Raw genomic sequence first — 14,627 nt, forward strand, 5'->3', positions numbered from 1 at the left:
AATTGGCTCCTTTTTTGTATTCCCCACTTTAAACTGATAGCCCTTGGGTTAGAGACAGGCTATATGTGTAGCCCCGCCCCTCAGTGTTTGATTGGTCAGCCACTGCTTGGCCCGGTTACAACTGATTTTGCCCAACGATTCACAATAAAAAAGGATATGATGTCATGTGTGAGGGCAGGCATTTAAGAAAGGCACCATCTGTTATCTACCTGTTGAAGATAAATATGTATACAGAAGAGGTGAAGTGAAATTGTCATAATGCAAACTGAACAATGGAATTGGAATAAACTTGTGTAAGGAGGCAAGGTATTTTTCCAAATTCAGGTCAGGTGAAAACTTAAAACAGATTTCCATGCTTTTTTCTCCAAAGGATTCATTTTTACCTTAGGGACAGCGGCTAGTCACATGCACTAATGTACAATACAACATTAAAATATTACCACAACCTTGTAACCAGTCAGAAAATAGGCCACATGCCCAAGGTCAACAATGAGGCTTTAAGCCTACTACATATAGGTCACACCCAATGAATCCATACATCCAGGAATAATAAAAAACATAAGCATTAGAACCTATGACAATCATTCACATTAAAATCCTCAGTCATACCATTAGGGTATGGACTTTTAAAATTAAAGACCACTTGCCACATTTGAAATTACTCATTACCATTTTTTACTTTGTAAATTATCCCAATGCTTACAAACCACAGACCTTATATTACTTGTTTTTGGAGTGAACGTTGTGCAATATATAATAAAGACTCTTTTAATGTTTCTGACCAGAAAGACACATCAAGACATTTTTTTGTTTGTTTTTTTAGAACAGGCACAGACCTCCAAGATTAGCTGAAATTGGTCTTCCTTTCTACCTTTTTCTAGTTATGCACATGAAAATCCTACAGCTTGAACAATGAAAAGAATACCTGTGTTCTCATGCAAGCTAGTCATCCAACCCAGCTGATGTGGCGTCCCATCTTTCCTTTCCTTCCTCCATGCAGGGTGCTAGAGGGAGAGGGATGTCGGCAGGCGAGGAGCGGGCCGGCGAGGCGGCGGCGCCCGTGTACGTGTACGAATCCAAGGTGCACTGCGCCAACGTGCTGTTGAGCCTGGAGGAGCAGCGGCAGCGGGGCATCCTGTGCGACGTGACGTTGCTGGTGGAGGGCAGGGAGGTGCGCGCCCACCGGGCCGTCCTCGCCGCCAGCAGCCGCTACTTCCTGCAAGCCCTGCTGGGTCACACTGGGTCACCGGGCGAGCCAGAGCAAGTCATCAGCCTGCCAGACAAGGTGAAGGGTCACAACATACACACACACACACACATACAAAGACAGACCGCACACAAATACAGAAAGACATGCACAAACACAGAGAGGTGAACATATAGGACAAATTAACAATGGGGAGAGAAAGTCGTCACGTTGCCCCCTGCTGTTTGTGTTCAAAACTCGCCATCAAAATGAATTGGATGGTTCATACATTTCATCTTACACATGAGGTGCGATTGCACCTCTATATATAATTGAGAGTTATCAAAGTGTTTGAAATGGTCTGGTGGCATTACAATGAGCTCCAGCAATGGGGCATTTACAAAGATGCCAATATCCATTAGCTGGCTTGTCAAATACTTTAAAAAGCATCCAGTGTAGCTTTCTCTTACCCACCTCCACAGGGAGGTCAGAAGTCAGGGTCAGCTACAGATCACCAGCCCTGGAGCTGGTAGGGATTCAGCCAAACCCCAGTTTGAAGGACAGTCTCTTCTCTGATTTGCCTGTGTGTGCGTTTGTATGTTGAATGAGTGAGTTAGTGACAGAGAGAGAGCATCAAGGGTTTGTGACCGAAAGGGCACTGATTCAAATCCCTGGACCAATTGGGAAATTGTTGGTGGAGAAAGTGAATGAGTAACATTCTCTCCTTTCTCAACTATTGTCGAGGTATCCTTGAACAAGGCACTTAACGCCCAGCTGCTCCAGTGGAGCTGCTCAGTAGAAGATAGTAGAAGACTGGTTCTACTGTTCAGGTCCCAGTGTGAATGTGTAGCAGGGCAATGCTGGAGAAGAGCATGGAGCTCACTTGACTTGGCCTGGATAAATCAAGGTTAAAAAAAAAGAAGGGAGGAAAGGAAGGGCGCACGGAGGGAGAGAACAGGGTTGTCACAAATTGACTTGTTTATCAACTGTTTGCAGGATTCCTGAAAACACGTTGGGCATGAATATTAACGCCGTTGCCTTCTTTTAGTTTCTGCCACTTCCATCCACCAGTGGAACAGATCAGCCAACGGCTCCTGATCCCAGTGGCTGGCATTACCATATAATGCCCCAGATCTGTCATATTGATTAATATGTCTCTTTGACTCTACCTTATGCAGTAATCACTTGCAACGCCTCCACCACTTTACAAATCAAGCTCCATCCCCTAATGACTCTAAAGCATGGCTTTATTTCCCGCACCCCTTCGCTCGCCCTCCCACCCTTTCACTCTCCCTCTCTTAATTTACTGTAGCTCCATCTGGGCTTTATGGTATAGTTGCCACAGTTTATTCTCGGTTACTCCCATGTTCTGGCTCCCTTGCTAACCAGTTACCATTGTTTGGTGGTGCTTCCTACTGGCAGAGTTTGGTATTTCTAGGATTTTTAGGACAAAGAACATTGCCATTTCATTATGATAATCTGCCATATGGGAAAATGCCAATGTTCTTGGCTCTTTTAAAATTGTAATTTCATTGTATTTCTTTACACAATATCATTGAATGCATTATTACATGATGATGTTTTCCTTAGTACTATTGTACTCCTTGGCCATCAAAACATAGGTGTAGATGAATGTTTTCAACCCTATCATGGTCAGTGCAGCAGATATGATGGAAAATCCATTTTTGCAATAGTCACAGTTCTGAAAATGTTTAGGGTATCCAACTGTACACGTATAGCAATTTTGGTGCTTTTATTCAAATCTGAACAATTTCACCTATCTTGGCCTATTTCGCCTACATTATTATTGATTCCGTTCCGTAATTATCCCATTCTCAAGTATTTTGTTGTCGAAAAAAATTGGTCTTCTACCATTTTCGTTTTGGACTTGGTTTAGAGGCGTTTTTTAATGACCAACTGTACTCATTTATTCTTTATCCTTCCTCACTCTCTTCTATGCCATCTCTCTCCCTCTCTCTCTCTCTCTCTCTCTGCTGGTTCTCATTAGTAAGGTTGGTAGGAGTGGGAAGTGATAGAGGAGCTTCGCCTGGCTTCTCTCCGTTTCCAGAAAGATGTGCTTCTGCACAGGAGGCAGCTGCTGATGCTAGCTGAAAATAGACTTACACACACATGTAGACACACACATGTACACACACATGCACACACACGATACAAACATATACACACAGCAACACACACACACACACACACACCACTCAGCACTCTAACATCCTTCCATCCCACACACACACACATATGAACACACATACCAGCCATGCTGACTGTAAGCTACAAGAAGAAAGCAGGGGAGAGGAGGGGTGAAGGGTGGGATAGAAGATAGGAATGAGCAAAGGGATCCAGGCAAGTAGAGAAGATGGAGATATAAGATGAAAAAAAGAGGGGAGAGAATGAAGGTGGCAAAATGACTGACTATGAAAATGGTAGATTTGTTGCTAGAGGGATAAAATTCAGCTTCAGTCATCCATTTCCATCTCACCACCTCTTTTATTTAAAGCCCCAATCTGGAATCTAATTGCTAGAAAACACTTACACTGCGGTATATTCGCAGAGATTTCCATTGATAGTTTGACTTGAACATAGAAAATAAGGTTTCATGACCCATGGTAACTCACTTTTCTGTACTATTCTGCTTCACTTGACTTGTGTTTAGCTGTCACATACTATCAGTCCCTGGATCAAGAGCTCAGTGAACTTAAGAGTTAAAAATGTCTTCATTTCAATGATTTAAAGCTGCACTACATGATTTTGCACGTTTGGAAGGTAACTGGTAACTGTTGGAATTTTGAGGACTTCAATACACAGAAGTCATGTAACGCATTATCAGTAAGTTAAATTTATACAACATGTCAGACAAAACGCAACTTACTGTGATGGAGGGGGGGGGGTTCTTACAGTTCTGCTCTTTAAAAATAGATTATTCTATTTATAAACTGTTTGACACTATTTTGTTCCCTTGATTCTAGAACTTTTTCAAAGATAATTTTTTGGGCATTTTGCTTCATTAGAGGGTCACAGTGGAGAGAGACAGGAAAGACAGGTCAGAGAGAGGGGATGACATGCAGCAAAGGGCATAGGCTGGATTCCATCCCATGCTGCTGCGACAAGGACTTAGCCTTAATGGTACATGCTCTACCCCCAATCATAGTTTTTGTTTCTCTAAGATTTTTCATATAATACATATAATCATTGTGTTTTGATATTAGCTTGCACAGAATTGATCATATCAATTAAACATTTTGGCCTCATCAGACTGTGATCTCCACTGTGCACTGGAGTGGTTAGGGATGAGGAACAGCACCTCCAAATCTGAGGCCATGGCCTACCCAATTTTGGTGAGGGGTAGGCAACTGCCAAAAGTGGAGTTCAGGTATGTCGGTCTCTAATTCACCAGTGAGGGTAAAAGAGATTGTGAGATTGACTGCTGGTTAGGTGCAGTGGTTACAGTAATGGGAGCATTGTATTGGATCATGGTGGTGAAGAGAGAGCCACAAAGAAAAACTTTCAGTTTACTGGTCCATCTTCATTCCTACCCTCACCTATGGTCACAAACACTGGTTAGTGACCAAATGAAAGAGATCGCGGATACAAACGGCTAAAATTAGGTTATCCGGGACCTCGGAGTCAGGCTGCTGCTCCTCCTAATTGAGAGGAGACAGTTGAGTAGGTTCATACACCTGGTAAGGAGGCACCTCCCTTTGGACATGTACCAGGCATGGCCAACTGGGAGGAGACCCCGGGGAAGACCAAGGACACCCTGGAGGGACTATATCTCCCAGCATGCCCGAGATTGCGTTGGGATCCCCTAGGAAAAATTGAAGGAAGTTGCTAGGTAAAAGGATGTCTGGGCTACTCTGCTTGCCATTTTGACACCACGGCCCTGACCTGGATATGCAGCAAGAAACTGGATGGATGGAGTTAGGCCAACACAACTTAAACAGCTTTTGCATCAGAAATGCATCCTTCCATCTGACTCACACTTATTGTTTTCTCCTCCACAGGTGACAGCTAAGGGTTTCGCTCCTCTGCTCCAGTTTGCCTACACAGCCAAGCTGGTGTTGAGTCGGGAGAATATCCATGAAGTCATCCTGTGTGCTGACTTCCTGGGTGTTCACAACCTGGAGGACTCCTGCTTCCGTTTCCTCCAAGCCCAGCTACAGAATGATAGCCAACATGCCAGCAATGGCAAGGTGGCATATGATGATGACATCATGGCTGACGATGGGGTGTTGTCTGAGACGCCTAGGGCAATATCACTGGATGTTTCTGCAGAGACCAGGCGGCAGACCAATCATGTAGCCAGCACTCCACCACTTCCTGCTGACCTTCCTCGATGTCCCAAATACAGGAAGTACCAGTATCAGGCCTGCAACAACAAGCACAATGGCGAAAACCATCATGGCAATGATGATGTAATTTTGGCCAACCATACCTCAGTCAGCCCCTTGAGCTCACAACTCCCAGATAGCAGTGCTGCTCAACAAACTCTTCTCACCCCCTCCAGGATCAAAGAGGAGCCCTTTGTGTTTGAGGAGGAAGGGGATGACAGGGATGGTTGCAACCCAGAGTTGTGTGCTGAGGAGGTCTTGGAGATGGAGCTGGAGGTAGAAGGAGGCCCAGTAGCAGCTGAGCACTCCCCTAGCCGAGGCTCGCCTTCCTCCTGCCTGCGCTCCTACCTTCAGAGAGGTGGCCTGGATCTCAGCGGTGTGCCCAGCACCACCATCCAGCAGCTACTCACCAACAGACTGTCCCTCAACCACTACAGGGAACTGGTTAGAGAAAGAGAGAGGGACAGGGGGGGATCTCAGGGCTGCCAAGGGGACCTCAAGACCGGCATGGCAGATGCATTACCAGTAACGCTGACCGGCAGGCCCACCACCTGCGATGGCATCTCTAAACAGGAGGTGGAGCTAGACCGACGCAGTGTCATCTTCTCTTCAGCAGCTGGCGAGCGACAAGGAACATTGGCCCACTCCTATGTGGATCGGAAATTCCTAGAAAAGGATTTGCCAGAGGCCCCTCAAGGGCTTTCTCTCCCCTCTGGTCAGAATGTTTCTCCCTCCCCCATTTCCTCTTCTGTCTCAACCGTGATGCAGGGGGAACCTCCTTCCTCCGGCCGTTCACAACCCACCACCAGCTGCCCTGTCCCCATCAAGATATTAGCCCGTTCCCCTCCTCCCTCTGCGGAGCCCCGAACCAGGACTTCCAGCTCCTGCTCCTCATTCTCATACCTGGAGGATGGAGGCAGCGGCAGCTCTCCTTCCAGCCTGCCCCAGTTTGACTTCTCCTCATCCCCGTGCTCAGGCTCCGTCTCTGGACTGGCCCGCTGCCTGGCCGGGATGGGGGAGCAGAGGAACCCCAGTGGTGGAGAGGCTGTCTTCTCTCAGGATTGCACCAAGATCAAGTGTGAGCGGGGATTCGGTCCCAATGGTGCCAACTCCAGTGATGAATCAGGCTCCTTCTCAGAGGGAGACAGTGAGAGTGGCGTCAGCAGAATGGCTGGACCTGAGGTCAGTATGGTGCTTTATTATACTATACTTTCTTAGCCCAGGATAATCTTTTGTCCCAGAATCAGATTTGGCCCAAGGCAAGTTCATCTACTTTCCAGATAGACATAGTTACTAAGGGCTAAGCTTGTACTTTTTGGGGCGTTTTGCCATTATTAGATAGTGGAGAGAGACATGAAAGATTAGGAGAGAGGTCCCAAGGCCAGATTCAAACCCAGGAAGTCACAGTTACATGGTATGCACCTTAGCCAACTGAACAACTACGAAGCTTAATCAGACAAAGTCTGCTCTACAGCTGGGCTAGCAAAACCTGGGCTAGCTAACACTGATTCCTGGGCTAGCTAACCCTGAGCCAAAATCAGGATTAGCGCTCTGTATAATGTTTTAAAAAGCCCAGTTAGCCTAGGGTTAAAAAACACCTAGAAAATGGAGTCCACCCTGGTCTGGTGTTAAAAGGGCTTAAAATTCAAATACTCATGCTTCCATTGTATAATATCCTGTAAGTGTAGTTCATACCTGGCCACACATACTATGTATTAATTTTTTTATACCTTTTTAAGAATAATTTTGTCATTCCATTCTACCCTTTTCTTTCTCCTTGCTGCTTATGAATGGCAAAGTTTTCAATACCCTCACCAATTGAAATATTCAAATAGGCTTGGCTTTATTTGGTAGCCTCCTACCCACTTTATTGTGAATCAATTTATACATGCTAGACTGTTAGGCAGGGATTCATGATGATGTTCCCTTTATTCATTTAGGACATGGTACAGTCCATCCAAAGCAAATGTTGTTCAGTTTGTAGGATATAGTTTGGGTACATGGCACTGTCAATAGGAGTTTTGTTTTTTGTAGTGTTGTTGTTCTAACCAAGTTTCACTGAGAATACCAACCATCTCTAAGCAATAATTGGCCACATATAAATCTTATATACCAAACTTGTAAACTGCATTTTCCTTTTATCAGGTTGCTAATTTACAGAATGTGAACAGAATGAATCAGTAACATTTTAAAAGCACATTCTATGTGTGATTTAAAGCTGGGACTATTCTTGGACAGTTTTGTCTCCTTGGAGAAATGACGCACACACACACACACACATTGTGGAGATAAGAGAGCTACATGGTTGCCATGGTGATGCCTAAGCACATTCCATATCTGACGAGATGTGAGATGAGTTCTATACTGGAGCTCATATACACACACAGACACACAAATACACATGGGATATTAGCTGTATTGGATTTGAGTCAGTGTTGTTTCTGGCCTGTATGTGAGTCAGTGTGGATGAGTAAGTGGTGGAATGTGTTGCGGAGGTGAACGCATTGTAAGGTGTTCTGCTATTATTAACACACATACAGTCATGTAACGGAAACCCATTTTAAGAGTGTCAGAATAACAAAACCAGTCAATTTCTTTTATGATTTCCATAGTAAAAGGGTGTTTTCTTATTCAGATGTGTTACATTTTGATCATTTTGTATACATACATCACTTACACTGCATGAGTACACAATTATATTCAATCTGATCATATTATAAAAGAAGACTGTGGTTGCTATCCATTCTTGTAAGTAGTCTTCCTATGAAGTGGGAATCTTAATGCATATTTAACTATTTTTTGACAGGCACTCTTGTCCCACTTAAAGCCGTTTTTGTTGTGCCGGCACACCACTTTTCCAAATGTTCCATCTGCTGTTTTTATCGGTGTTGGTGTATGCTACAGTCATGCTTAAGAATTCTTCTCATGACCCAAAATGTTTTTGCATGTTTTTATATACACTCAGCTGATGACATTTAGCCAACCAAACAGACTATGGGTTTTTTCACATTGCAGGGACTTGCTATGGCTTTGAGAACATGACAAAGCTTCATAAATAATTAGTTAAATATCGTAAGGTGTTGATGATACCAGTTTCTCCATTGTGTTGTTTGTTTCCATGACCAACTTTGGGGCCCAAGTGAGACTTGAGAAAATGCAAGTGAAAACTAGCTTAGTGCTTGTTAGGCAGTGTTTGTCTTGGCTAACAAACGGTCTAGATTACTACAAAGCCAAGACAGACAAGAATGGCACCAGCTACAGTTTGATGGTAACCAAGCTGAACACAAGAAAGCGCACAAAACAAGTCACAACATTTTCAAGTTTTGAAAAGTTACCTGAAAATGTAATAATGAAAAATAAAATAAAATTGGCACTAATAGTTCACTACAACAACTTAACTAACATCACTGCTAGCGAGACCTACTACGCTAACTTTAAATTACACCCTCAACTAAGGATTAAGCACACTTTAAACAAAGACATCCAACAACAATACAAAACCTCTAATGTTGTAAAATGGCACGACTTATCTTATCAGGAAACCAGAGAACTTGAAATGAATCTTATGCTAGCTAGCTAAACGCTTTCACTAGCAATTTGAATTGTAGAGAAATGTGACATGGAAAAATTAATCTTCTAATGCTAGCGGCAGGAGCATCAGCCGACCTATAAGAGAAATGGCAGTTCAACAAGGACCTAATTAAAGTACTACAGGCTCTTAGACACATCAGCGCATGGAGATAAAAAGAGCTTTGTAGCCTACATTGTACATTAAACGTGCGCATACAGTAAGTGTTTTGTCCTTATGTATGTGTGTATGTGTACCTACCCACATTGTATATTACGTGTGTGTGTGTGTGTGTGTGTGGTCTGTCCCAGTTCTTTGCCTTGACCCAGTTGTCTCACCCGTAGAGCGGACACACGCACCCTAGGGTGCCCTGTAGCCAGGTGGAAGGTGTCCTGTCCACATCCCCTCTACCATCTGCTGCCCCCCCACCCCAGTTCTGGCCCTTCCAATCAGGCCAGTCCACCAGGCCAACCCCCCCACTAGTAGTTAAACTACATTTTGCAGTAGCTTGGTCTCCTTTAGTGTTTTTAGCAGTTTACTTTTTTGTCATTTTGAAGAATAGTTAACTATTACAACTACCAACTATTTTTGGCTAGAAAAGAATAAAAGTGAATTGATTTTTTTCATTCATTCATTTGTTTTCTTAACCTGCTTATTCCCATTCAGGGTGATGGTGGGGAGCCTGTATATCCCAGCATGCATAGGGTGGAAGGCAGAGAAACACCCTGGAAAACGTCTCCAGTCCATCATAGGGCTAACAAAGATAGACAGACACTCGCATTCATACCTATTGACAATTTAGAGTCTCCAGTCCACCTGACTGTTAGAGGAAATCCAGGAGAATGCAGTGAGGTCTATTCCCTAATCTGTATTTTACATTTTTTTATATACTACTACTTTTAGAGTTTTGTTGAATTCCTTGTAGCCTATGTGAAAACTGATTCTGATTCTGAACATGCAAACTCCACACAGAAAGGATTAGGAATCAAACCTGCAGGCTACTGGCTGTGAGGGCAAAGTGCTAACCACTGAGACACTGTACCACCTGCGTTTTTTCGTACTTTCATTTATTTTTTAAATTCGTTTTTTTAGTCACTCCTTTGTCAAAACTGTACAAGTCCAGTGTTACAAAGAGACCTTTATTTCTTTGTTTTAAGTTTACATCCCACTGAAAAATCACCATTCCTTATACTTTTTCTCAGTGAAAAATAAATTATATAAATACCAATGTTATACATTATACCAACAGAAAGTTAACATTGTGGTAAAGCCAGATAGGGTTATTTGGTTTGGACTTTTTTAATCGTTTTTGGTAGGCAGCTGTTGGAGTGTGGCCATTAGAAACACAGTCAATATTGCTTGCTCTTTATTTCAAATTATATACAATTTTTGTTAACATTCTACAGTCATGTGATTTTGTAGAATGTGACTTTGCAGATGTAGATATGATCAGTTTGAACTACTTTTTCTAAGTCACTGAAGTTAACAAAACTAATTCCCTTGAGGGTAGCTTTGCTGTAGTTCAACTTCTTCCTATGTGATATAGCTGGTAGCTTGTAAAACTAGACTTTCAAAGTAGCTTCCCCAACACTGTCATGGCCTGCCGCTCTACCACAGACTACAGGAATGAGCTTCTCAGAGGACCTACAGCGTTAAAAATGGAAACCAGAACACTAGAGAGAGAGATTGGGAGGCGGATTTATTACTGTCCAAGGCTCACTCTGTCATTCCAACCTTATTATGTGACTGGTGGGAGTCATGGAGCTATATATAGATGTGTACAGAGGAGAGAAAGAGAGAGACAGGACCTAAACAGACGCCCACCCCCACCCCCATCACCACCTCTCCTTTCCCTTTCCTCTGTTGTCGGTCAGAGAAGTGAATGATCTCATCCTTGTACACTGGCTGCACTGCACTGAACACTGCTGGTATGAAGATAACAGCATGCCGTGCCTGATATATAGCACGGCAATGATCTCTTCTACCAGTGGAATAGAGAATAGAGCTTATAGAAATGAGTAGACACATATGATTCACCTATAATGAATAAGCTTTGATGGACTGAACGAGTAATACTTGCTTTTGGAGAAAAAAGAATGAATGAATAAATACATACATAAATAAGCAAAGAAACAAATAAATATATTCATAAATAAATGCATAAACAAATAATCAAACAAATACATACACAAATATATACATAAAGAAATAATCAAACAAATAAATCCAAATGGATAAAGATAAACAAAAAAAAGACAAGTAGATGAATAAATAAATATTGAATACGTAGATAAATAAGTGTATTTACTTAAATAGTTGAGACATTAATTGAACACTTTTAACACAAAATTAGTATATTAAACGACTTGACTCTCAGCCTTACTGTTCCGTAGCTGCTGTATGTGAAACAAAGAGAGATCTTCCTGTTTTCTCTTTGTGTCAAAGCTGCTGGATTTGATAGGCAGCTTTGTAGTGACACCTAGTGGATGTTCTACCACATTGCCCTCCAACAGACAGTGATTATTGTTGAATGATACTAATATTATTGAATATTGTTTGTTCATTGATTAACCCCACTTAACATTGAATAGAGTCAAAATTACAATAACTATTCTCTAAATACACTAAATGTACAGGAATTTGTTTTGTTGACCAATAAAATGAAGTCAAATCATGTGGTCCCCCAGGTCAAGCTGCCCTTTCCTGTGGACCAGATCACCAACCTGCCGCGCAACGACTTCCAGATCCTCATCAAGATGCACAAGCTGACCTCGGAGCAGCTGGAGTTCATCCACGACATCCGCCGCCGCAGCAAAAACCGCATCGCCGCCCAGCGCTGCCGCAAGAGGAAGCTGGACTGCATCCAGAACCTGGAGTGTGAGATCCGCAAACTGGTACAGTCACATCAGCATCCACACACACACACACACACACACACACACACACACACAGCTTTAAACCAGTGGTTCTCAACAGTATGCCATTGACCTAAGAGTCTACAGATTTTCTAAAGAAACAAGATATAAGATATATGAGAAGATATGAAAGTAATGGAACAGGTCTGAAAATTTGGAGTGTGTGGCAGGCTAAGAGGCGTTTCAGGTGACATAACACACCCTCTGGTGGCCATATTGGAGGTCCTGCAGCTCATTCAAAATGCTTCAGTTTGAGCTCTGACTGGGACAAGTAAAACTGGACACCATCACACCTGTTATTAGATCACTGTGTTGCTCAAAGGAAGGGGGATCGGAGACTGTAGAGACTAGAGCTAAAGACAAGACAGATTACTGTGTTACAGTACCTTATCAGACCATTCACTTTTACTTCTAACATTGTTGAATTGACACAACAATCAATCAAACAAAGTACACCTAGCAACCAGCAGGTAGGATCCCTTGATGCCTCCAGTACAGCCTGAATTTTAGGCATTTTGGCTGACTGGATGGTTTTTGTTTATGCCACTATTCTCTGTAAACTCTTGACACTGTAGTGCAAATCTCCCAGGGGGCACAAACGATCAAACCACATTCTAAATGGCTTAAATAGTTTAATGGAACAGTAGCTGAAACTTTCCATCCTGGGTGCATCCCAAAGCTTTCACTTGGAGGAGAGGAGGTAGCAAGGGAAAGTGGAGACCATTTGGGACAGTTCATTTGCTACTCCATCTGCTATTGATGAAGCGACCCTATCATAACTGGCGTAGCCCAAGCCCACAATACGTGTCATAGCTAATCTAAGTTTTTATGCACACCCCAGCACAAAATATGAGCACATTGCGAGTTAGACCCCCTCTCTCGCATGCTTTAACAGCCGGAACAGCCGGGCACAGGACTTTTGTCTCCACTTCCCTCATCCCTACTTTAGAGGCTTGGTCGGTTGGGCTATGATCATCGTTATAGTAACTTGAAATTTATATATTTGCCTGTTGGTGTCATTACGGTAGCCAAAGTGCAGCGGAAGAATTTTAGTAGAAGAGTTGATGAACATTGGCTAGTTATTTTATTGTTCATAAGTCAAGTCAAGTTTATTTCTATAGCCCTTCATGACAAGCCTGTCTCAGAGGACTTTACAGAGAACGAGCCTACCTAGATTTAACTAATCAACAATCAATCACAAAACAAAATGGTGCAACAAAATAAATGCAATGAAAGAAAACACAAAGCAAAGACACAAAATAGCATGTTGAAAACAAGGAAAACTCCCAAGAAAAGGTTTCCAAAGAATTAGCTTTCTCTTTTGGAATTTTTATTGGATAGCTGAAAGTGGAGATAGGCAGGAAAGAGAGGGAGAGAGATAGGGATTTATGATAAGGTTTGTGGGCCAGATTTCACTTGCGATGTAGACCACTGAGCCACCAGGACACCCAAGAATTAACTTCATTAATTGCAAGAGGAAATTGGTTCCAGAGATAGGGAGCTCGGTAAGAAAACGCTCTGCTGCCTGCCGATTTCTGCTTTATTCTTGGGACAGTAAGGTAACCAGCGTCCTGCAATCGGAGGGCACGAAGGGGGAAAATGAGGGAGGATGTCGGATGTCGGATAACAGAATGTACAATTTATATGTTAGCAGAGGCACTTTGAAGACAGATGTGGCTTGAAATGGGAGCCAATGAAGGGAGGTCAGGATGGGTGTAATGTGATTCAATTTTCTAGTTTTAGTTAAAGTACTTTGTACGAGTGTGGTAGACCAGAAAACAGGATGCTCCAGCAATCCGTACAAGGGTTTCAGCATCGACCAGACGTTAACCCGATGATATTCTCTGTCATATGGACTTAGGTGTGCGAGAAGGAGAAGCTGCTGAGCGAGCGCAACCAGCTGAAGGTCTGTATGGGCGAGCTGTGGCAGAACCTGTCCTTCCTCTCCCAGGAGGTGTGCAGGGAGGTGCAGGGCGGCCAGCCGGGTCCCGTCTCCGCCAGCATTGACCTCACCTCCAACCCGCCGTCACCTTCTTCTGAAGAGGGCTCGGCCCGGAGGGGGTCGCCCATCTCACTGCGAGGTGAGGCCCCGTGTCCCTCTGACATGGGATCCAGTCAGAGGGGGCAGGAAGACAGGCAACCCGGGGTACAGGTGTCCGGTCTGGGGCAGGAGAACCCCGAGTGTCCCCTGGTGCGCGGATCCAGTGTGGATGTATGTAGCCCCACTGTAACGGTGGATTTCTGTCAGGAAATGACTGAGAAATGCACAACGGATGAACAGAAAAGAAATGACTGTAGTTAGAGGCTGGTGGTTAAAAAAAAAAAGTTGTTTTGTCTAAGACACACTCATACTTGTCTCTACCTTGATATTTAAAGTAAATTTGTAGTTGTGTTTTTTTGTAATGGATGACACTAGAGTTGTCTTATCAGCAATACTGTTCAACAGGTATTTTTGGACTGGTGACAATAACAATAGCACTGGCAGCTTTCTCTCTCTTTCCCTTTCTCTCTCTCCTTCTCTGTCTTTCTCTTCTCTGCTTCCCTCCCTCTTTGGTGCATCATGGGAGGTTAAACTCAGGAATTCCTCAGAATGTTCAGTAATGTCCCTGTTA

The 14,627-nt window shown here is 43.3% G+C and overlaps 1 protein-coding gene across 1 annotated transcript; it reads left to right on the top strand.

Moving 5' to 3' along the window:
• Positions 1–1,018: 1,018 nt before the first annotated feature.
• LOC139933257 (transcription regulator protein BACH2-like) lies at positions 1,019–14,427 on the top strand. The gene is made up of 5 exons (XM_071927322.2): positions 1,019–1,285; positions 5,206–6,207; positions 6,283–6,714; positions 11,788–11,994; positions 13,877–14,427. The coding sequence occupies exons 1-5, from the start codon at positions 1,019–1,021 to the stop codon at positions 14,315–14,317; spliced, it is 2,349 nt and encodes a 782-aa protein (XP_071783423.2). The 3' UTR covers positions 14,318–14,427.
• The last annotated feature ends 200 nt before the right edge of the window (positions 14,428–14,627 follow it).

Source organism: Centroberyx gerrardi, chromosome 17, assembly GCF_048128805.1.
Source record: "Centroberyx gerrardi isolate f3 chromosome 17, fCenGer3.hap1.cur.20231027, whole genome shotgun sequence".
Classification (NCBI taxonomy): domain Eukaryota; kingdom Metazoa; phylum Chordata; class Actinopteri; order Beryciformes; family Berycidae; genus Centroberyx; species Centroberyx gerrardi.

What these genes read in the sequence shown, in the direction of transcription:
- LOC139933257 (XM_071927322.2), top strand. Translation starts at nt 1,019, where the DNA reads ATGTCGGCAGGCGAGGAGCGGGCCGGCGAGGCGGCGGCGCCCGTGTAC. An exon ending in GCAGAATGGCTGGACCTGAG is followed by an intron (nt 6,715 to 11,787) that starts GTCAGTATGGTG and finishes GTGGTCCCCCAG; the next exon opens with GTCAAGCTGCCCTTTCCTGT. An exon ending in AGTGTGAGATCCGCAAACTG is followed by an intron (nt 11,995 to 13,876) that starts GTACAGTCACAT and finishes ATATGGACTTAG; the next exon opens with GTGTGCGAGAAGGAGAAGCT.